At 55.7% G+C, this 22,961-nt stretch overlaps 1 protein-coding gene across 1 annotated transcript; it reads left to right on the plus strand.

Moving 5' to 3' along the window:
• Window positions 1-6,383: 6,383 nt before the first annotated feature.
• On the plus strand, window positions 6,384-22,378 carry WNT2B (Wnt family member 2B). The gene is made up of 5 exons (XM_036398383.1): window positions 6,384-6,596; window positions 17,766-17,986; window positions 19,496-19,773; window positions 20,122-20,386; window positions 21,337-22,378. Exons 1-5 carry the CDS (start codon window positions 6,433-6,435, stop codon window positions 21,564-21,566), a joined length of 1,158 nt encoding a protein of 385 aa, XP_036254276.1. The 5' UTR covers window positions 6,384-6,432; the 3' UTR covers window positions 21,567-22,378.
• The last annotated feature ends 583 nt before the right edge of the window (window positions 22,379-22,961 follow it).

A 22,961-nucleotide genomic window follows, 5' to 3' on the forward strand; every position in this document is an offset into this window, starting at 1 on the left:
GTACAAGGAACCACACAAGAGATTTCTGAAAGTGGCAAGAGGCACCGAGTGCCCATGGAATGAGACTGGCCAGGAGTGAGTGTGAACCTTGCTCCATTCCTGGAATTCTTCTAAGCCAGTCTGGACATGCCATGGAGCACCCTGTTCCAGTGGGAAGTGTCCCTGCCCATGGCAGGGCTCAGAACACGACGATCTCTGAGGTCCTTTCCAACCCAGCCATTCTGTGATTCTGTGATCAGTAAGAGGAGAAAGAGGCCCTGTTCTCTACCCCCTGACCACCTGAACCACACCTGAGAGACCATATTTTATGCTTCCCAGCCCTGGCTGCTGCCCTGGCAGATGCCCCAGGGCAGCATGAGGGCTTTGTAATAACCTGTTATCTGATCTGAGCTCTCTGGCCTTTCCTCTCTGGCAGACAGTCCTTCAAACCCATTCAGGGATGATGAGTCACTGAAGAAGCACTTAAAATCCATCCTGGATGATAAGGTTAGAGCTATGTGTGGTGCATTTCCTGCCCTAGTTTGGAGTTATGCTGGAGCTCTCCACACTTCCTCGCTTATTCCACTTTCTTTCTCCTTCCAAATCCCCCACCATGCTAAGCTGAAAAACCTCAAGCAGTTCAGTGGAGATTCATCAGGACTCAGTGACCGCACTGGGCTCCAACAGGGAGCAGGCAGCAAGGATGGACCAGGTTTGGGGAGGCACAGCATTACCTCTTCAAAGGGCAGAAAACACCTGTGGAACTTTGACCAGGAGAGCTGCTGCAGTGATGCCACCAGCCCAGGAGCTGCTCCTCGCTCGGCTGAACAAAGCAATAATCTCAGCCACTGTATGGCTCTTTCAGACCTTTCACCATGCTCATGTCCCTCATTTGGACAGTCTCTAACAGCTTCATAACTTTCCTGTACCGTGGTGCTCAGATGTGCCCCAGGACTTGAGGCGAGGCTGCATGAGCACGGTGGGTCACCTTTGCCCAGGTGGGTCACCTTTGCCCAGGTGGGTCACCTCCACCCAGAGAAGGTGACCCCTGTGCCCAGGAGCTGAGCGTGGGCTCATGACAGCGGCATTAAATCCTCATCTCTGCCAGGCACCCATCTGAGCCATGTCCCTGGCTCGCAGCATCCTCCTCACTATCAGCAGCGTAGGATAAGAAATTTGCCTCACATCAGTGAAATGATTATTTTTAATACTCAGACACTGATCATGTTCCTGAGGAAAAGGAAACATAAATCCCTCCCTGCAGTGACAGCAGCAGCCCGCATCCCTAGATAGGAGCAGCTAATTAAACCTGGTCACTCCAGCCAAAGCCCAGCCAGCGTGTTTGTGCAAGCTCTGCGGTCAAAGCACGTGAAGGATTTGGCCCAATTTCCCCATTTTCATTAATCACAGGGAAAATTCTCTACTTAGAAACAATGCTGGAGATATACCTGATAGGGCTTTTTTTCTCCCTTGGCCACTTCCCACTTGGCAACAGGGATGAAGTTCTGCCTTTGCAAAACATTTTGAAACCTGTTTCTGTTCCAATTCAGAATCACCCACCCCAAAGCTTTCCAGGTTATCTGTAAAATAAAACCTAGAGAAATTGATGGCTTGAAATACTTCAAACTGATAAACTCAAAATATATTATTTTAACTGTAATTTTGGTTTGCGTTATAAAGCAGAGTGAAAATGTTAAAGCCCATAGAAAATGGTTATAAAGCAGAAAATGTTAAAAAGCACAGAACAAATAGCCTTTGGAAAATGGGAAATGTTGTTTTGAAATTGAAGAAATAGAATGTTTTTGCCCTGGCGACCACCTTCCCTTTCCTCCAAAGCTTGACAGAGTTTCACAAAACATTTCAAGTTTGATGTGCTGTGTTTTGGGGGGAACTGAGCTGTGTGTGCTGGGGAGGGTAAGGAGAAACTCCAGGAGCAAAGAAAACAGCTGGAATCCAGACAAGGTGCCACAGTGGGATCAGTCCCTCCAGCTGGGCTCCAGGGCTGGTTTAGGTTTGGTTTTGGGTCCCCTGAGCCCCATTTTGGCTGCTCAGGAGTGTCCAGAGGAGGCAGAGGCGTGCAGGGGAAGGCAGAGCTGCTCCGGCATGAGGAGCAGGCAGCCCATGCTGCTCCACTCCTGTAAAAACCCACCCCAAAGCCTTCCCCAGTTATAAATAAAGCAGCCACTGACCTGGGAGATTAATCAGTGGGCTGGTGTCTCTGCGTGATGTCACGGCGTGTTTTTCCACAGGCCTGTGGAGTGTCAGCCCGTCTGAGGTGCGGATGGCAGCCGCGCGGGGCAGATTGATGGCCGCGCTCTCCCGCACGCACATGCACAGAGGCCTCTGCAGGATGATGGAAACCGGGCTCGGCACACCGTGGGTATTTTTAGGTGTTATTGAACCATTGCTGGCCCTTGGTGACTGCCATGGCCAGCACAGCTGGATTTGGGGTGATCCGTCCGAGCCTGGGTGCTCGGGCCTGTCGGTCTGGTGGGCAAGGAGGGGAGGGACAGAGTCAGGTCCAAGCTGATCCCACAGCGTGGGATGGATCTCGTGATGGGAAACCAGTTCTCTCCAGTGCACCACACCTGGCAAAGGCCTCGGGAAGGCACAAAAGGTCCTGGTTGGAAACCCAGGTCTGACATCAGGGTTTTAATTTCACTATTTGACCTTTACTCCTGCTTGCATTTGAACCTACAGCCTGATCCCGTTCCCATGTCTGCCAGGCAGGAGCTGCTCCGCTCCAACCAGTGGGCACAGCGTCCCCTCAATGTCTGTGCCCAGATGGCAACAGAGGCCAAGGGGTTGCACACACCACATGGCTGCGAGGCCAGGCACTGCATGTCCACACAGCAATTCATCAATGAATCTGAGAGGGAACCGGGCAATTAACACTGGGAGCAGGGGATAGACTAACTAAGCACATGCTGTCACTCTGCTAACAGGGCTGCCTGTGCCTGTTTGTTTGGCTCCTGTTTCTATGGAGGTGGGGGCCATGTCGAAGGGTCAGCTCATTGCTCTGGTTATTTGTATCTGCCCAAAATGCTTTCTTACCATCTCAGAGCCTGAGGAGATAGCCAGAGGCTAACTGGGGACTGCTCAGCCTTTGGGAGCTGTGTTCTTTTGGGGATAAAAGAACACAGCCTTCCAACCACAGCCACGTGCTGGAGTCACCAGGACTCAACACTCGCCTTTGCTGGACCAGGCGCAGCTCGCAGAGGGCCCTGGGCTCCCGTGGCCCTCATGTCCTAGAGCTGTGCCTCAGCAAGGAGCCCCTTACCCACCCCAGAAAGGAGCCCCTACCCCATCTCCTGACAGCTGGAAATGCTCCTGACCATCCTCCTTGGCACAACCTGGGGAACGTGGGGGTCCAGGGCCCGCTCTGCCAGCTGCAGACACCCCAGCATGGAGCAGGACTGCCTGTCTCAAGCCCACCTCTCTCCCGGGGCTCCACTGGTGCCACTGTACTGGGCAGTGACAATGTCCAGCACTGTGTCTCCTGTGTGCTGTGGCTGCAGAGGAAATGAGCTCGACAGAGGCTGCAGTCCCAGCAGCACACAGCCCCTCACCAGCCCCTTCTCTACGAGTCCAGGAGCTTGGTCCAGCTGCATTATCAACCCCAAAATAAGTTCCCAATAAATATGTCAATAAGAGGTCTCTGTTCGCTCAGAAAAAGGGCTTCCCATGAGGTGAGCCAGCCTGGCACTCAGGGTTATCCTAGGACAGTGATTTCTCCCCTGGCCGTGATTATGCAAGGCTCAGAGTTATTCCTGGGGCTGCCACGTGAGAGGTGAGCTCCTGGCAGGGAGGCACAGCAGCAATCCCAGCGCCACCTCCACTGGCAGCCGGCACCTGTGCCTGCACAATGACAGCAGGAGCCCAGCCCAGGAGAGACAGCTGAGGAGGCAGGGGCGGGCGAGATCCCTGCCTTCAACTCCAGCAAAGATGGGGCGACTTCTGCAAGGGAAGGGGCAGACCTGGTACCCACCCGTGGCTTGCAAACCCTGTCTGATGGTGCCTTGAGCGCACTGCAGGCTGGATGCCACCCATGGAGCAGCTCTTTGGAGCAGGGAATGCTGCAGACCAGTCTTGCCCATGCATTTACTTACCCTGTTCTCCTCCTGAGGCATAACACTGACCATGGACTGTTCCTGTGTCCCTCGCCACAGTTCTGTGTGTGACACTGACCCTGCAGCAGCTGCCCCAGCGCTCTGGCATGACCAGACACCACCTTCAGCACCCAGAGTAAGTCTGTGGAATGACCGACCTGCTAAGAAAATAGAGAGCCCGTTCCTTTGAAGTTAATGAATTGTGAAAGCCTTTGAAAGCAGAGCCTTGTTTATTTACTCACCACAGCTCATGTGGATGAAGCACCCAGTCACCCTGAGCGCTGCTAATTTGAATGGAAGATCAAACTTGAGGCTCTGCCCCGTTGGAGGAGTGAGAGCTGCCCTGGCCTCTTCACTGCCCAGTGCAGGGAGAGCCTCCTACAAACCCAGGGCAGTCCATGGGCTGTCAGGTGGGGTTTATGGAGAAAAGCACCAAATAAGCCACAAGGCTGACAGAGAAATTCAGAATCCTGGGTGCAAAGCTCTGGCACCCAGTCTGAGCATTTCACTTCAACACTAAAATTCAGCTGTGATCCCTCCTCCCCTCCCAGGGCTGGCACTGCTGCCTCTTGCTCTCATTCTGAGTTTCAGCCCCAGCCAGAGGTCCCTTGCCCAGCACCACATCACAGCCACGACCTGCACACTCACAGGAACATCGTGCTTGTCACCTCCTCCCTTTCCCTTCCCACGAGAGCAGGATACTCAGGCTCCCGTCTTTGTGTGGAAACAACCCAGTAACAGAGAAAAGCGCACAAAACGGCCACAGCAGAGCATCCAGCATTCTGCCCACTGTGATGGGTCTTCTAAACAAATTCACAGCCTTCCACAGTCTATAAATATCATCCTTTTCATTGCCACCACTCTGGGGATAAGCTGTAATGCAATATTCTGTGTGGGCACTCGGACAAAAGGACAGCACCCCACCAGCACCAGCTTTCTGTCACTGCAGTTTTCTGAAGTATAATTGGATTATAACCATGTGTGAGCCTCTAGCCCCTGTTTCTCTCAGGCTGGGGAAGTCTCTCTCTGATCTGAACAACAGGAATAGGAAGGAAAGAGCAGAATGAGCTGAGCTGGCTCGTGGGGAGGGGGCAGTTGAGGGCTCTGGCAATGGGGAAAGGACTTTGGTGGATAATGGGGTTTACAATCACAGTAATTAATCAGGTATATCACCAAAGTGCTGACAATGAGAGGTGACCAAAATGCCTGCTCACCTCCCTGGTGTGGAAGGACCAGCCAGGGAAGAGGAAACTGCCAGGCAAGGTTGGTTTTCACAGCTGTCAGTCACCAGTTTTAGGGCGATGAAGGAAGGAAAGCTGAGAGCCCAGGGCAGCTCAGCCACTAGCTCTCCCTGTCCCACAGCCGCAGGTGACAGAGGCTCGTGGAGAAGGGAGTGCAAAGGGCTGTGTCTGAGCTTAGGCACTGGTACCCGCTGGCGGCTCTCGCTGCGGCCAGCACCATCGCGGGGAGTGTATCTGTGTCCCTGTCCCCAGACCGCTGCCTGCAGGTCCCCGGGCACCTGTGGGGTCCGCACCGCCTCCGCCCCATGCGGGGGACCCTCGCGGCCGCCCCGCCAGCCCCGGGCAGGGCGATCTCGGTGCGCTGCCCGCTCCTGCCCGCACCGGGCAGGCGCAGCCGCCGGCGGGCGCGGAGTCCCGCGGGGCCCAGCGGAGCGCGGCTCCCCCGCGGTTTCCCACCCAGCAGTGACACCTGGCGGGGGCAGCGCGGGCGGAGCCGGCCCCGGCCCCGCATCCCGCATCCCGCATCCCGCTGAGCCCCTTCCCCGGGCGGGGCCCGACGGGGCGGCCGCGAGCGGCGGCTCCCGGCGCATCCCCGCGGGTGCGGGCGCGGCGGTGGGAGCGGCCCCGGCGCGGGGCGGCGGCGGGGGCAGGAGCCCGGAGGGGGCTGTCCGCCGTGCCCTCGGGGAGGCGGGGGTCGGTCCGGCCGGAGCGGCGGCTCCGCGCCTCTGACTCTGCCCAATGAGAGCCCGCAGCACGGCGGGCGCCGGCAATATTTGGCCGCGGCCCCCGCGCTCCCATCCCCAGAGCGCCCTCGCCCTCCGCGCAAGGCCCTCCATGGCCCGGCCCGGCCCCGCCGCCGCCCGCCCCGCGCCGCTCGGGGGGCGCGGGCCCCGCTGAGCGCCCCCAGCCCCGCGGGGAGGGACCCCCGCCCGCCGCCCCCCGCGGCAGCATGAGCCCGGGCGCGGGGGCCCAGCCGGGGCTCGCTCAGCAGCGCGGAGCCGGCGGACGCGCCGCGGGGCCGTGACGGGCAGTGCCCCGAGGGGAGCGCGGGCAGGACCCCCTTCCCCGGTCATTTCTCCGTCTGGACCCCGCCCCGGAGAGATATGCTCAGCCCAAACCGCCTGGAAGCGTCTCCTGGGATTGCCGTGGCCCCCGGGCGTGCGGAGTGCGGAGCCTTCCCTCGGACGGCGGGCGCGGCCCCCCGGCTTTGCCTTCCCCTCGTCCTCCTCCTGCTGGCCCTGACGCCTCGCGCCGACTCCTCGTGGTGGTGAGTGAGTCCCCGCCACGGCGCCGCCGCCCCGACGGTCCCCGGGCTCCGCGGGCGGGAGCCGCGCGGGGCGCGGCCGTGGGACGGGGATGGAGATGGAGACGGGGATGGAGATAGGGATGAGAACGAGAATGGCCGGGAACGGGGACAGGGCGGGGACGCGGATGGGGACGCGGATGGGGACGGGGAAGACCGACGAGGGGACGGGGCAGCGCCGGCGGGAGCGCAGCGAGCCCCGCAGCGCCCGACGTGCGGCCGTGGGAGCCGGCGGGACCGGCCGGGCCGTGCGGGCTCCCCGCGGCTCCACCTCCGCGTCCCGGGCTCCCGGAGCAGAGCGGAGCGGCCGGCGGCGGCCGGACCGGGGCCGGTACCGAGTCTCTCCCCGGGGCGCCGTCACCGCAGCCGTCACGGGCAGCCCGCGCCCCGAGAACGCCGCCGCTCCTTCCCTGGGGATGGAACTTGTCGCGGGGACCTCCGGGTCTGTCGGGGGGCCGAAGCCCGTGCGCTGTGCCGCCTCTGACAGCCTTCCCTCCCGGACACGGCGAGGAGGAGGAGGAGGATGAGCCCCTCGCTACGGTTTGGGCAGGGGAAGCGCCGGCGGCTCGGATCCCCTGATCCACCCTGGCCCCGCCGGAGCTCCCATCCCTGCCGGCTGCCGGGCTGCCCGCGCAGTTATTTACTCTGCTCCTGGGAAGCGAAGAAAGTTGATGTCCCCCTTCCTTTAGATAAGATGAGGCTTTTTAAGAGACAGAAATGACGCCATAACAAAAACCTTCTGGAAATCAGTCCCCTCCTGCCCCGGTTCGTGTAACAATGAAAATTCATCTATGCAGAATGACAGTAATTAGGAAAACAAGGATCGAGAAGTTTTCCAAGTGACCCTGTGCTGTTTCAGTAGTTCAGCAACACTGGAGAAAAAAAATAGTTGGCTGCAGTAAAGTTCTCAGTGTCCCCCACCCTATAAAAGTCCTCTCTAATCTTCTGGAAAACAATGTTTTCCAAGCCAATCTCATCATCATTAACAGATCACGGTGGATGAGGCAAAACTTAATCAAATTCAACTCATCTGCCACTGAAAGAAAACGGTAGTTTCTGGAAATTCTCAGCTACCGTGGAGCACTCTGTAAGGGGCCGGGAGCACTTAATAGTCATGCAGATAGCACAAGTATTCCCGGTGTTTGAGAGCACGTCTGGGCGTGTGGCGGCCCTGGCCGGGCTGGCATCCCTGGGAGAGCGATTCCAGGGTGAGAGGGGCTGGTGGGAAAGCTGTGGGGCTAGGAGGGAGCGGGAGCTCAGGGGACAGGCTGCTCGGGCACCTGGTGGTAACCAAGCACAAAAGCAACTTCTTCAAGAGACCAGAAAATGCTCTGGGGGACAAATGGAAAGTGGAAAGAGCAAGGCTGTTCACAGCCATGCCTAGAGGAACTTTCCCGAAACCTGGTCAGCTGAGGGGAACTGGAATCACTGGGAGAGAAAATGAGTCACTGTTGGGGAGTCTCAGGTTGATACAAGCACTGACCTGGCTTCCAGAGCCAGCTCTGCCCCAACCCAGCAGGGCAGGTGAAGGCAGGATTGCTTCTGTGGGCAAGGTGAGGCTGCTAAAATGTGAAAAGCTGAGGAAGGAAGGAAGGGACAGTGGAGAAGTTGGATTATTTCCATTATCACAGAGGCTGGAGAAAGAGAGGTTCGTTAGAGCTGAGGAGTGGGTGCGTGGGATAACATGGCTGGGAAAAAAGGAGGAGCGGAGCAGCCGCAGCATCGTCTGCCCAGGGATGGGCAGTTCTGGTAACACACGTGGATGCTGCCTGAAGGGTGAAAATTCCCTCTTCAGGAGGAGCATTAAAGCCACCTATTTCCCGTGCTGCGCCCCGCTGCTCCCAGCGCGGCTCGCCGCGGGCTGCCCTCATTCCAGGCGCGTGTCCCTTCCCAGCAAGCGGGAGGAAAACCAGCCACGTTTAAAGCTCGGTAGCTGTGGCTTGTTTGGAGGAAGCTAGATTTAGCTCCCACAGCAGTTTGTGTTCTCAGCTTGCAGGCTGATCCCGGCTGGCAGCTCGAGGGGACAGGAGAGCCCAGGGAGCTGCGCTGGGAGCTGGGCAGCCCCAGGGCCCCAGTGCAGCCAGGCTCCACCACGCCTTTGGGCATTGTTACCAAGCAGTGCTGGTCCCAAGCACCTCAAATACATGACTTTTGAAACAAAAACGATTAGAAATGGAATATATAAAACTCTTAAAGGTTCACACTTTCAATTGAGCTTTCTCTTCTGGAAAGCAGAGCATTCCTAAGAAAAGCCTAAATTGAACCGAGCGCTGTTGTGCTGGACGTGTCAGTCCTGATAAAATAGCGTGTTTAGATGAAATTGTGTTTTACTGAAAATGGTTTCAGCCAGCTGTGGTTTGGGAAAAAAACTTATTCAGTGATTTGCATAGCTTTCCAAGCACATCTTTAGCACCGCTGATATTACAGTAAATGCATTTGGTGGTGCATCATCCTTCCTTATTTTAATTATTATTGCCAAATTCTTCTAGGGATTCACACACAATAAACTTGGGGAACTAGAGGAAATGTTTCTCATTTTCAGAGTCAACTTTTTAAGTAGTTTTATAGGAAAAATTGGGTCTCCTCTGATCACAGTACATGGAAAGGAAATATCAACCAAATGTTTCTTCTAAACAACTGCAAATTATTAATTTTCAGTGACGTCAGGCATGGCCCAACCGCTGCACATAAACGCCAGGAATTGGTGAACTTTGGCATCCAAAAGAGTGGCTCTGTGTGTGTGTGTGCACGTGCTCAGAGCACAGCAGAGGGGACAGGTTGGGGACAGTGTGGTTTTGGCCTGTGTGGTTGTGGCCGGGCTCTGTGACTAACGGTGACAGTGGGGTGGCTGTGGCTGTGGCGAGCAGCACCCTTGCACAAATGCTTCCAAACTCCAAAGTGTTACTTAGCAACAAAATACCAGCTGAAACACAGACAGAAATTAGGAAGGAATGCAACGGGAAAATCCCTAAATCCCGTTTACACTTGCATGCACTGGCAGGGAGAGCAGCATCGTCTGGGGGATGGCGCTGGCTGGGCTGTGCCCTGCGCCGCCAGAGCCCGCCAGGCCCCGAAAGCGGCCCCCGAAATTCCTTGGGAGAGATTTGGGAGATTAGACAAATGTTGCTTATAAACATAAACTGTGCAATAAACAAACTTGTTGTAAATAACTAAGTAGAGTTTACTCGTTATTGAGAGCCCGACGAGCCATTCTGGTGTGGAAAGCCATTCTAAAATTAAAGGTTTGGTTAAAGAAAAATGTACACAAAGCCCTGCATGCCCCCCTGCATCCCACCCTCACACACACCCACTCTCCTGCAACCCATACAGGACCCCCCCAGCTCCCCCAGCACACCAAATCCTTGTTAGCTAACTTGTTTATTGCTAACCACAGCCCTTGGAAACTACAAATATTTAATTTCATTTGGCATTGGAACAGATGGGAGGCATCAGGCTCCCAAAGAGATAAAACAAATCTGTGGAAGGAAGAGGATTGCAAGTTTGGGTGTGGGTTGGAGAGCGTGTGGGAACCTGGCAACCACATGGGACTACCCATGGTGCTGTCAGGATACGGGGGCTCCAAGAGAGCTGCTGCGTCCCGGGCTGTGATGCACATATGGGGATTTTGAGGGATGACCAGTCCGGAGCCAGGCAGCCCTCATGGTCCAGCTCCCTTCCTTGGCCAGGGAAGGAGGAGTGTGTTTATGGGCATGGAAAACACACCACGGGCAGATCATGAAGCAGGAGTGCCCGTTGCTCCCTCTGTGCCAGAGCAAGCCCTGGACGTGGCTCTGGCCAAGTGTTTGGCAAGGAGATCCCCCAGTGCAGATGGAGGAGACATTCCCACCAGGATGGGCTGCTGGCTGTGCTCCCACTGGTGCTCTCCTCCAGGATTTGCCTGCATTCCCACTGAGACACCAGTGCTCCAGCTGCAGGATGGGCACGAGGAGTGATGGAAAAATGGAGCCACACGTATGTGTGGATACAGGATACAGGAGAGAGAGGCTCATTCAAGCAGGCATCATACTAAGGTGTGTGGGAGGGGAAATAGCATCAACAGGAATGTTTGAAATCAAGCCAAGGGAAAGACAGCTGCATGGATGGAGGAGCTGCACAGCCCGCGTGTGACCCTCTGGGGGCTGCTGCTCCTCCCCTCCGTGCCAGCCTCAGCTGGGCAGACCCACAGCAGCCCGGGGGCTTTGCTCACACAGGGTCTGGCAGGCTCTGGGGGGGCTCCGAGGGCTGTAGCTGTGATCCCATCCTGTGCCCTGCGGGAGCCTCTGCCACCAGTGCCGAGCAGCTCATCACCCTTTCAGTCTCGGCACTGCTGCAGGCACGATACAGAACCACAGAATCACAGAATGGTTGGAAGGGACCCTCAAGCGTCCAATTCCAGCCCCTTTGCCACGGGCAGGGACAGGGACAAAGCTCCAGGAGCTGAACTTGCCACCTCCAAGGGGAGAGGACGTGCAGCCCTCGGGACACGGAGATCTGCGGTGCTGCCGGTTTGTTGTTGCAGAGCTCTCTGCATGGCAATAAAAGCAGGAGGTCAGTGACCAGGAAGTCTTTATCCTGAGGCGCTCCACAGCTCCGGCTGTCCAGACAGCCATGCTGTGAAAAATAAGTTTTAAAGTAATGTCAGGCTGATGGAGAATGAACCCCATGGCCTTTGCAGCAGCCCTGGTGTTCTTGGTTAGGGTGGATGGAACAGATGGGTTCTCTCAGTCACTCTGAACAGTTATAATAATCCTAACTGTGCTGCTCAGTCCATTTTTCATTAGGGTCACTTTCACCTATGGGAAATCGTTCTCAGAAAAAAATGCAGAAAGAAAAAAATCCTTCTGCTCTTCCAAACTCATTAGCTTTTGCTATTACCAAAAGTGATTTCAGCAGTGCCATGAGGAGATCTGTGCTGGGCCAGAGCCTATGGAATCCCAGCTTCTTCTTGGAGCAGCTCACACCTAACACACAGGATATGCCACGGAAAAGAGAATTGTACATCCAGCTTTATCACCTGAGGCTGTCTTACCTCCCCACCTTTTAGCAAAGGACTTTGAGATTTGGGGAGAAAAAAAATTGGTTCTTAAGGGTAAAGCATATTTTTAATGAGCAAATTATTTTGTATTCATGCGCCAGCAACAACGTCCCTGAGGAACAGCTTTAACCTAGTGCTGACCAAAGTTTTCAAACCTCACTTTTCAGGTTACTGTTATGCAAGATGCCAACAGCAAAATCTCCCACATCTGCCCAGGGGACAAGAGACTGCAGCACCCATTTGCTCCATCTCCCCAGGAGCACAGTGCTTCAGTCCTCCTCACAGAAACTACATCCCAAAGATTGCACGGGGTGCAGGAAAGCCACAGAGAGGGGACTCTGAGCAGGATCTGAAGGCAGACAACTTTAAAAGAGGGATGCACAAGAAAGAGAAAGATGGTGCAGAAAATAAAAAATGTCCCCCGAGTGGCACTGCTAGTGGCTCAGCATTATGATATTAAAAATTATTGAAGTGAGACTAAGGCTCTCAACATGCAGAGTAGTGGCTGTAAGTGAGGAAATTAGGACTATTAATCACTCAAAGGCATTAACACTTCCAGCAGGCCAGGATGGCCCTGTTCCCAGTGGGGCTTAATAAAATACTCAGGGTTTGTAATACTAAAATAATATCTCAGATGTTTATAGCACCTTGCAGCCCAAAGTGCTTGGCAGTCGGCTGTAAATTGTCTGCCACGGCAGGGGGAGCAGAGGAAGGAAGGTGCAGCATCCTTGGGAAGTATGCAAAGAACTCGAGGAGGTGAGATGCTGCCAGGCGTGATGGAATTTGCTCTTTAGCAGGCAAAGAGGGATGTTGGATTTGATCCTATCTGCACAAGCTGTCTCCAATAGCTGCCATGGGCTTTCCAGCCTCCCTCCAAAATACAGATTTCATGAGGATCCAGTGGGATGGGAAGACACCAGAAGCCAGGGTAGTTACAGAGCAATGGGGAACTGAATCACTCTTCCCAGAGGATGGACTCCAACAGCCTCTGATGCCACAAAGAAGCCAAACCATGTTCTCTTCTCAGCCTCAGACCTCTCAGCAGACCTCAGAGACTGTCCAGAACCCCTGGGAGCAGCTGGGGGTAAAGCCGTGACAGTGGTTTTAATTAAGCTTAGCTTCTATTAATCTAATTTAAAACTGCGCCTTTAATGGTATTGGTGCAACCCGCAATAGGAATTTATGACATTTCAAGCAGCTGTTTTAATTCAGAGCACTAAAATGTAGATTTGTCTGAGAATGGCAATTCCAAAGATTTCCCTATTAAAATCAAGTCTTGTTCAAATAGATTTTCCAATGCCTTATGAAATGGCGAAAAATCAAGTCTTAGCTAAAGCAGTGTCTAGTATAAATTTCATTGGAAACTGAATTAGGGCACTCACTTTGCAGGAATATCTTCGTATTACAGAAGAGCAACAGGACAGTTTCCGATTCCATGTAATTTTCTGAATTCCCATTAAATTGATTTCTTTATTTCAAAACCTCGTTTTCCAAGAGACACTTCCCAGCTGATCTCTTGGGAGGAGCTGTTCAGACTGTCAGCAGAGCAGAGGGCAGAGGTGCCACGAGGGCCACAGGAGCTGAGGGTTGGTGTGGGAAGCGCAGGAGCTGGACTCGGAGCCCAGCCGTGGAGGGGCTAGCGCAGCCTGCACGCCACCAGCTAAAGAGATGCGTCTGCCTCTGATTTGCATGTTTATCTTAGAAGCAATTTAGGTTTCTCCTTGTTTACAAGAGCCAAAGCCAGCAGACTCTGCACAAGAACAACAGCTTGGAGGCAGCGCGTGACGGGAGTCTCCTGTTCCACTCGTGGATCTGGGATGGGCTCTGCATGCAGCTGCACCTCTGCATGCAGCCCTGCAGCTCGCAGGGAGGGACAGGAGGCCTTCACCTCGCAGGCTGCAGAAGCACCTGCCCTTGGAAGATAAGGTCTCCATCCTCAGCTGTCTGTGCTGCCTTGTGAGCAGCAGGGAAGGGAGGGAGGGAGGGAGAGGCGGCGCAGTTCCCACAGCACGGCCCCGCACACCAGCTCAGGGGAAAAGGGGAAATGCAACTCGGAAAAGCTCAGAATTGCACACTGATGGGCAGGGGGTGACCCTGCAGCACCCCCAATTGCACACTGATGGGCAGGGGGTGACCCTGCAGCACCCCCAGTTGCACAGTGATGGGCAGGGGGTGACCCTGCAGCACTCCCAGTTGCACACTGATGGGCAGGGGGTGACCCTGCAGCACCCCCAGTTGCACAGTGATGGGCAGGAGGTGACCCTGCAGCACCCCCAATTGCACACCAATGGGCAGGGGGTGACCCTGCAGCACCCCCAATTGCACACCAATGGGCAGGGGGTGACCCTGCAGCACCCCCAATTGCACAGTGATGGGCAGGGGGTGACCCTGCAGCACCCCCAATTTCACACCAATGGGCAGGGGGTGACCCTGCAGCACCCCCAGTTGCACAGTGATGGGCAGGAGGTGACCCTGCAGCACTCCCAATTGCACACTGATGGGCAGGGGGTGACCCTGCAGCACCCCCAGTTGCACAGTGATGGGCAGGAGGTGACCCTGCAGCACCCCCAATTGCACACCAATGGGCAGGGGGTGACCCTGTATCACTCCCAATTGCACACTGATGGGCAGGAGGTGACCCTGCAGCACCCCCAGTTGCACACCAATGGGCAGGGGGTGACCCTGCAGCACCCCCAATTGCACAGTGATGGGCAGGAGGTGACCCTGCAGCACCCCCAATTGCACAGTGATGGGCAGGGGGTGACCCTGCAGCACCCCCAGTTGCACAGTGATGGGCAGGGGGTCACACTGCAGCACCCCCAGTTGCACAGTGATGGGCAGGGGGTGACCCTGCAGCACCCCCAATTGCACAGTGATGGGCAGGGGGTGACCCTGCAGCACCCCCAGTTGCACACCAATGGGCAGGGGGTGACCCTGCAGCACCACGCAGCCCGGGATGGTCAGAGGGATTGTGCCAGCCCCTCACCCAAGCTGGGCAAAGAGCTCTGCACTTGGCAAGGGACGATGCCAGGGCTTCACACACCCTCAGGAGGCAGCAGCGCATGGAATCCTGTTGGACAGGGTGGGGGATTGTTATCCCGACGTGCACTTAATTATCCACTCCCTTCTTCCCTGCCTCCCAGCTCCTCCTCACTGCAGGCTGTCCAGCTCCTGCCTCTCTCCTCCCAGCCCTGAAGTCCAGGCCTGAGTAGCCTCCAGCATCAGGAGAAGTTATCTCTCACAGACTTTTCTGAACTCAGGGCTTGGGTTTTGTGGGTTTTTCAGCTACAAAAAGGCAGATTACCCCAGAGTACAACACTGCAGCAGTGTGCCACTTCCAGCACAGCTTCATTTGATTGAAAAGGAAGTTCTGATAAGGCAGCTGGGGACTTCTCGGAACATCCATTGTCTTTCTCGCTGCAGTATTTTTAAAATGTCACAGATTTTGAGAAATAAAATTGGAAGGGATGCTTTCATCTATCCAAAACAAATGTTTGGGTTTTTTCCCTCCCAAAACTCTGCTTGGCAGAATTTTCTGCTGTTCCTCGTCTTGCTCCATTTCAGAGTAACTGAACTCTACTGGAGCATTTCTCACCAAGTGGAAGCTTTCGTCTTTGCCGAGACAACCGCAGCCTTTCCAGGTCATGGGAGGAATTTTCCCTTTAGTTGTGTGTTAGATTTTAGTACATAAACTCTGATGGAATCCTGTAGGTGCTGTGGTAAATGTGCTGCCACCGGCAAAGGGAGATGCAGCCACTGGCCCTTGTGGGATGCTCATGGTGAGCTGCTACAGCAGCAGTTGGTGCCCTGCGCTCTGCTCTCCCTCCACTTTCTCCTGCTGATAATGTTTGCTCTGATCTGGGTATTTGGCAGGAGAATTAAGGAGAAGTAATTAGCTTCCAGTGTGAAAAAGGGAGTGCCTGGTGTTTATCTTGTCTGGAGGGTTTCCCTTGATCTCGGTCTCCCAGGGGATGGTGTTAGAGCTTTATCCATCACTCTCAATTCTGGGAGGCAGCTCTGCTGCCAGCTGCTGTGTCCCAGCCCGCTCTCAGCTGGGACTGGAGTGCTCCAGCCCCACAAGGTCCCTGGTGAGGTGGCCTGTCACAGAACATTTTACCTTTCCTAGCATCACTTTTCTCCAGCAAAGAGGAGCTTTGGCTACTTCTGAACTTCCATCGTGCAACGTGCTGCCTCGCAGCATCTCATCACTGCCTTGCAGCACAGGCAGGGGTAAGCCAGCCACCCCCATCCTTGCTGGGCAGAATGAATTCAGGGCTGGGGAGCTGACCATGCCTCTGGGGAGGAATTCTGCAGTCCCACTCCATGTCACAGTGCCACCATCCCACCACAGTGGGATGCTCCCCTGCCCTGTCCCCATGGGAAGGAAGGGGCTGCTCTCAGCCTGGCACGAGCAAGGCACTGAAACATCCCCAGTCAGCAGTGCTCGAGGAGCTCCTGTTGGCTTTTCCTTCCCAAACAGCTTCTGCCACTCCCCCGTTCCTCTGCTTCAGGATGAAAGGCTGGTGAGCATGCTTGTGACAATAAAGCTCACTGCCCCTTGGAGTCTGGGTTTGCAAAGCCGTGGGGAGCTGGGTTTATTATCCTCAGCTCCAGCCTGGGATGACCTTGTGCTTCTGCCAGCATTTAAACAAAATATTTTAAAAGAGGGAGCAGATCCCATTGCTTGCAGGGCTTTCCTGAGCCTGGGAGCTCTCTCTGGGGTGGATAGAACTGAGAGAACATGTCCAGAGACAGACAATGAAATATTGTCCAAGCTTATTGCTTTTTATTATTATTGAAGGAAGGTTTATGCTTCCAGTCTGGGTGGGGGTTAGAAAAAATCTGAATATCACCCAAACCTCATCCCTTCCAGCCAGAATCGCAGCTCTGTGCTCTGCAGCAAAAATCATCCTCAAGCACAAGCAGCCAGAGGGGTGAGCGGGTGGTGCAGGCAGGAGCCGACTGGGATGGAAAATTCCACGTTGCTGCCATTGTCCGGGATGGGGAGAGAGCGGGGCAGAGCTCAGGTCCCTCCCCCGTGGCTGTGGAAAGCTGCCCATGGGCTCAGCCAGGCTCTGGCAGGCTGCTCTTTGTGTCTTGTCTGTCCGCTCCGAGTTCTGCTCTCTCCCCACGGCTGCGGGGAGGGGAGCAGGGTACAGGTGGGATGCAGGGAAGACAGGAGCCACAGCAGAGTTCTGCCAGTTGTGGAGATTCAGGACACGAGAGTAAATGTCCAGGAGATGCACAGAGAGAAAGCGACAGCTGGGGGATGACAGTGTGTGTGAGGAGGGCAGCACCAACTGCTGCAGCCCGCTCCTCTTCCTCCCTCACCTGCGCATCCACAGGTGTCTGTGCCATGGACATTGCTGACAAATGCAGGCAGGAGAAAGGGCAGAGGCTGCAGGAGCCACCCTGGGCTCAGCTGGGCTCCATCCTGCTGTGCTCAGCAGGGCTGGGTGACAGCACGGGGCGGGCATGTTGGGAAGAGGCTGGGAGGGAGGTTTTGCACATCAGCAAGTTTCTCTGCTGCTGCCCCAGGAGCTGACACAGGCCAGGCTTATGGGAGACATCCCATGACTCACAGCACCCAGAGCTGGCTGTCTGCTGGGGGAGATGGGCTCCACAGACTCCCTGCCCCTTCCTGCAGTGATGCACACACTGAGAAAAGCTCTGCTTGCTCCTGGCTCATGCACCTTGGGATTACTTTATTAAACAAAAAGACTCATTGGGGTCTGCAACTTTCTCCTGAGGGGTAGTGGAGGGGCAGCTCTGATCTCTGCTCTTGGTGACCAGGGACAGGAACCAAGGCAATGCCTGGAGCTGTGTCAGGGGAGGTTTGGGCTGGATATCAGGAAAAGGTTTTTCCAGAAGGTGGTGGGGCACTGAACAGGCTCCCCAGTGCAGTGGTCGTGGCCCTAAGGCTGCCAGAGCTCAAGAAGTGTTTAGCCAATGCTCCCAGTCCCAGGGTGGGATTTTGGGGGTGTCCTGTGCAAGGCCAGGAGTTGGACTGGATGATCCTTGTGGATCCCATCCCCTCAGTGAGGCTGTGACTCCCCTGTGCAGGCAGGGCAGTAACGCGGCACCGTTCTCTCCCGCAGGTACATCGGGGCACTGGGCGCGAGGGTGATCTGTGACAACATCCCCGGGCTGGTGAACAAGCAGCGGCAGCTCTGCCAGAGGTACCCTGACATCATGCAGTCGGTTGGGGAGGGAGCCAAGGAGTGGATCCGGGAGTGCCAGCACCAATTCCGGCACCACCGCTGGAACTGCAGCACCCTGGACCGCGACCACACCGTCTTCGGCCGGGTCATGCTGAGAAGTAGGTCCTGCCCTGTCCCCTTGCCACCACCCTGAGACTTCTCTTCCTGGGAGAGTCTCTCCTCCCACTGGGCTGCCATGCCCGGTGGCTTGGATTACTCCCTGAGGAGAGCTTTGCCTTTCCTTGTAAATTAATCAAGTAGTAATGGGAGCAGAGCAGTGCGTTTGGAATAGCTGCACCAGATGAGATGGAGCAGGGGGAGCACTGGGGGAGAAGGGGGAAGGAGGAGACACCTCCGGAGAACAGGCGCATATGTAAACAGTAATGGGATATATAAATATTTGGAGAGCGGGGTTGGCCAGGACTCAGCAATTCACGTGGGAACTGGCTGTTCCCTCGCATGGCAAGGGAGGCAAGGCACAGATGCAGCTCCAGTCCCTGCTTCAGGCTCGGAGGTGTAGGAGGACCATGGCTGCGGGGCAGGTGCCAGCCCCGCACAAAGGACTGGGCACGGCCCTGATGGGAGAGACCTTCCCCCTCCAGGTGAGAGACGGATACAACACAAGGAGGGACACACCCAGGAAAGGCACCCAAGGAACAAAGAGGAAAGGCACGATGGGGACGGGGGTGAGGTGGTTCCAGAGCAGGAGCAGCATCACGGGCTCCAGCTGCCCAGGGAGTGCTCTGGGAGCAAACAGGCCCTGGGAGCCAGCACAAGGCAGCAGCACTGCAGGACAGATGCTGCTGCATCCCACGACGTGCTGGGAGCATCCAGCCATGTGGCCTCCGAATCAAAAGCGGCTGGGAGAGTCTTTCCACTCACAGCTCGTATGGAGGACACGTGAGTGCCACAGAAGGAGCCGGTGAGTGGGGGGCTTGCTCCTCGCTGGCGGGGGGATGGAGCAGCTGCCCGTGGGGTGGACAAGCAGCAGAGCCACAAGCCAGATGCCTGACCAAACTGGAGGAAGGGGCCTGGAATGCTGAATGAAGCTTTCACCCCGCCATGCTGCAGCCTGCTGCTCAGCCTCTCTGTTCCCATCACAGCACCTTTTCTCCTGCTCGCATCCTCTCCTGGCAAAGGATGGGGAATGATGAAAGCTCCTCGCCACAGCCCCATCCTGCGAGGCCCAAAGAGAGCTCTGCTGCCTTTGAAGTTGCTTTCAAAGGCTCTCGAAATGAAGACTAACATGGTTTTGATTTGCAGCTTCTTTTACAGCATTATAAAACCAGCTGCGAACTTGAACCAGAGACACAGAATAGCAGCAGCAAGCTGTGCTGTGCAGGGGGAGCCGCGCCCGGCCCGAGGGAGGCAGGGAGGGAGGGCAGCCGCCCTGGCCCGAGGGTGCTGGCTGCTCTCACCACCCGTGGGCATCTACCCTGAGCACTGCAGTCAGCCTGAAGGGCTCCCGGGCAGCCGAGGCCGGACGCTGTGGTCAGCAGAGATGGTTGGGCTTGGCTTATCCACACGCAGGATGGTGTCGCTCCCCAAGGCCCGGTTCTTCATGGGCTGCAGGCACTTGGCACAGCCTGGCACGCTCACTCCCCGTCCCTGTCTCTCTCCCGTGGCAGGCAGCAGGGAGGCCGCCTTCGTCTACGCCATCTCCTCGGCCGGGGTGGTCTATGCCATCACGCGGGCGTGCAGCCAGGGGGACCTCAAGGTCTGCAGCTGTGACCCGCTCAAGAGGGGCCGCTCCAAGGACGAGCGCGGGGAGTTCGACTGGGGCGGCTGCAGCGACAACATCAACTACGGCATCCGCTTTGCCAAAGCCTTCGTGGATGCCAAGGAGAAAAAGGTGAAGGATGCCCGGGCGCTGATGAACCTGCACAACAACCGCTGCGGGAGGATGGTGAGTGCAGCCCTGGGAGCTCTGGGACCTTCCCGAGGGACTGGGCAGCCAGAACAGCTTGGCCAGAGAAATGGGACCTTGGGCATCTTTGGAGGGCAGCTCCTGCTGTGGATAAGGCTGGATGCTGCCCTGCCTTGCCCTAGGGAATGGCAGGACCTCGCTCACCTTTGCCTCCTGTGTCCTTGCTGCTGCTGGCATTGGTGACCTCCATACACAGCCCTGTCTCCCATTAGGAGCCCCATCCCACATAGCCAGGGGCTGGTAAGCTGCACCAGCAATGAGTAGACACTGCTGCAGTATCTGATGCCCAGGGTGACCACTGGTCCTTACCCATCTCTCTTCCCACAGGCTGTGAAGCGCTTCCTGAAGCTGGAGTGCAAATGCCACGGGGTCAGTGGCTCCTGCACACTAAGGACTTGTTGGCTGGCAATGTCAGATTTTCGAAAAACAGGGGATTACCTAAGGAAGAAATACAATGGGGCCATCCAGGTGACGATGAATCAGGATGGCACTGGCTTCACCGTGGCCAACAAGAACTTCAGGAAGCCCACAAAAACAGATCTGGTGTATTTTGAGAACTCACCTGATTACTGCGTGATGGACAAGTCAGCAGGTAAAACCTGGAGCTCCAGTCATTACCCAAAAGCATCTCTTCCTCCCCAACAGGCCAGCAGCTCCCAGCTAGCCCAGCCTGGGGGCTCAGCTCCTCCACTCAACCCCACTCTTTGGAGAGGGGGCTACCCAGACCCAAGACTCCCCACAGCACTCCACACCTGCACAGGCAGGACTGCATTGGTCCAAGATCCCCAGGCTTTACACCAAGGCCCCAAACCCCTCAGGCTTCTGATCATCACAGAAGTGGAGTGTATCCTCAGAGCCCATCTTCTGCAGAGCAAAGCTCCCTTGAACAGGCAACAAAGAGCCTGTTCCAGGCACAGGCTGCTCCTCTGAACGCAGCCCGAGGTTGGGATGAGAGCAGGGCAGAGGCATCAGGGCTGCTGGACTCCAGCAGAGATGATCAAGGGTTTCTCAGCCTGGAGCATTCCCAGTTTAGTTCACAGCAGCCATGGGAGTTCAGTGGGGAGCACATGGTCCTGCCATGCTCAGCCTAAGCAGAGAGGGCATTTTGAGCTTTGCCAGCTGCAAAACCTGGCTCGGTGGGCACACAGTGCTCCAGGGGTTCCCCAAGGCACAGAGGGGCTACAGATCCCCATCCCTGTCCCCTACTGCTCTTATGCTCTGGCAGCAGCAAACACAGGCTCTAGCAGTGGGCATGGGAAGGGGGCCATGCAGATTGCCATGGAAACCCAGAAGGTTTTGGGTTGAAAGGGATGTGAAAGATCGTCTCATTCCAACCGTCCATCATAGGGGACATGAGAGACACCAAAGCTGCATCCCTGGCCAGGCTTGTGGCATCCCACGTCCATAAAGCAGTCGCACCCAAGGTCCCCCCTGCAAATGGAGATGCCCAGGGTCCCCAGTAAGCCCTGGGGTGGGTGGGCGGGCAGGGAAGGGCTGGGACCCGGGGAGAAGGGCAGCCTGACACGCTCTGTTCCCCCGCAGGCTCCCTGGGCACGGCGGGCCGGGTGTGCAGCAAGGCGTCGCGCGGCACGGACGGCTGCGAGGTGATGTGCTGCGGCCGCGGCTACGACACCACGCGCGTCACCCGCGTCACCAAGTGCGAGTGCAAGTTCCACTGGTGCTGCGCTGTGCGCTGCAAGGAGTGCGAGGACACTGTGGACGTGCACACGTGTAAAGCCCCCAAACGGGCCGAGTGGCTGGACCAGACCTGATGAGACGGGAGCACTGAGGGCAGAAGCCACTGCCACCCCCCCTTGCAATTTTTTTTTAAACCCCTGTGCCCTGAGGGCCACGATGTTCTGGGAGCTGTAGTTCAACTGCATGGCTTTTATTTAATTAATTCTACAAAGCACTAAGGAAAGGACTGCAGTTTCCAGGAGGTACTGTGGGCCCTTCGATGTGCTCAGCAAAACTAATCCCTGACCTAGCAGGAGGCTGCGATCCTTGCTTAAACTGTGAACCTGCAAAGGTTCTCTTGGCAAAGGGATGGTGCGACCAACAGAGACTCAGAGGACTGACTGTCAGGACGTGATGGCTGAGGAATCCTGCACCTCCCCAGAGAATCTGTTACAGTAAAGCTTCACCAGCGAAAAACCCTAGTTCAGAATAATCCACTCTTGCAAAAGCATTCTTGCTTTTTCTTTTTTGCAAGGCCAGAGGAAGGGTGTTGTGAATCCGTAAGACAGTTCCATGATACCTGTGTTTCCCTCGAGCAGACCTGATACATCACTAACCCCACTGAGCAAGAGTCACCTCTGCACAAAGCTTGTCCCTGTGTCCCCAGCACAGGGAACAAGTGGAGCTGTAACCTGGAACTGAACTCTGAAGGACTGCACAGAGACAAAGGCCACCTCTAGACGCTGGTGGACACACGGGGCTTGAGAGAGCAAATGAAACCTGTGAACTTACTGGTAGGTTCTGAAGTCAACCATACAACAGCATCTCTGTACAACTCACGTGTATGTTGTGTATACTGCTTATTATTTTAAGTCAAAATTAATTATAAACCTGTACCAGAAAATTATGTCCTTTGCTTTTTGAATTCCTACTCACTCAGCTGAGCACGTCCCCAGAGCAGGAACCAGCCCACAGCGTTTCTCTTCCCCGCTGTCTGCAGCTCCTGCTGTCCCAAAGCTTCCTACAGAGTCAAGCATCCAAAGCCCCAGGGAATCCTTTCTCAGCAGGATCACACTTCAGGATGCCCCATCCCCAAAAGTGTTCAAGGCCAGGCTGGACAGGGCTTGGACCAACCTGGTCAAGTGGAAGGTGTCCCTGCCCATGGCAGGGGGTGGAACAAGAAAGGTTTTACAGTCCTGCACCACTCAAACCATTCCATGGTTCTATAGCACGGGGTCAAGCAGGAGATGCTAGATAAACTCACAACTCTTTCCCATTAAAAACCTCCAAACACTCAAAACATAAGCAGCTAAAATTGAAGCTGATGAGAGGAGGGAAAGGCAGCTACAGAGCTGCTGGTAGGTAAGTTACAGGGATCCACACATAACCTCTACAAATTTCCTCTTTTCTCCACCAATTTGAGCAAGCAGACATTACAAAAATGCTTTACTTAGTGTACAAAAATTTTATAGAGTCTGGTCAAAAGGTCC

This window comes from Molothrus ater, chromosome 25 (assembly GCF_012460135.2).
Source record: "Molothrus ater isolate BHLD 08-10-18 breed brown headed cowbird chromosome 25, BPBGC_Mater_1.1, whole genome shotgun sequence".
NCBI lineage: Eukaryota > Metazoa > Chordata > Aves > Passeriformes > Icteridae > Molothrus > Molothrus ater.

What these genes read in the sequence shown, in the direction of transcription:
- WNT2B (XM_036398383.1), top strand. Translation starts at nt 6,433, where the DNA reads ATGCTCAGCCCAAACCGCCTGGAAGCGTCTCCTGGGATTGCCGTGGCC. An exon ending in CGGCCGGGTCATGCTGAGAA is followed by an intron (nt 17,987 to 19,495) that starts GTAGGTCCTGCC and finishes CTCCCGTGGCAG; the next exon opens with GCAGCAGGGAGGCCGCCTTC. An exon ending in CGTGATGGACAAGTCAGCAG is followed by an intron (nt 20,387 to 21,336) that starts GTAAAACCTGGA and finishes GTTCCCCCGCAG; the next exon opens with GCTCCCTGGGCACGGCGGGC.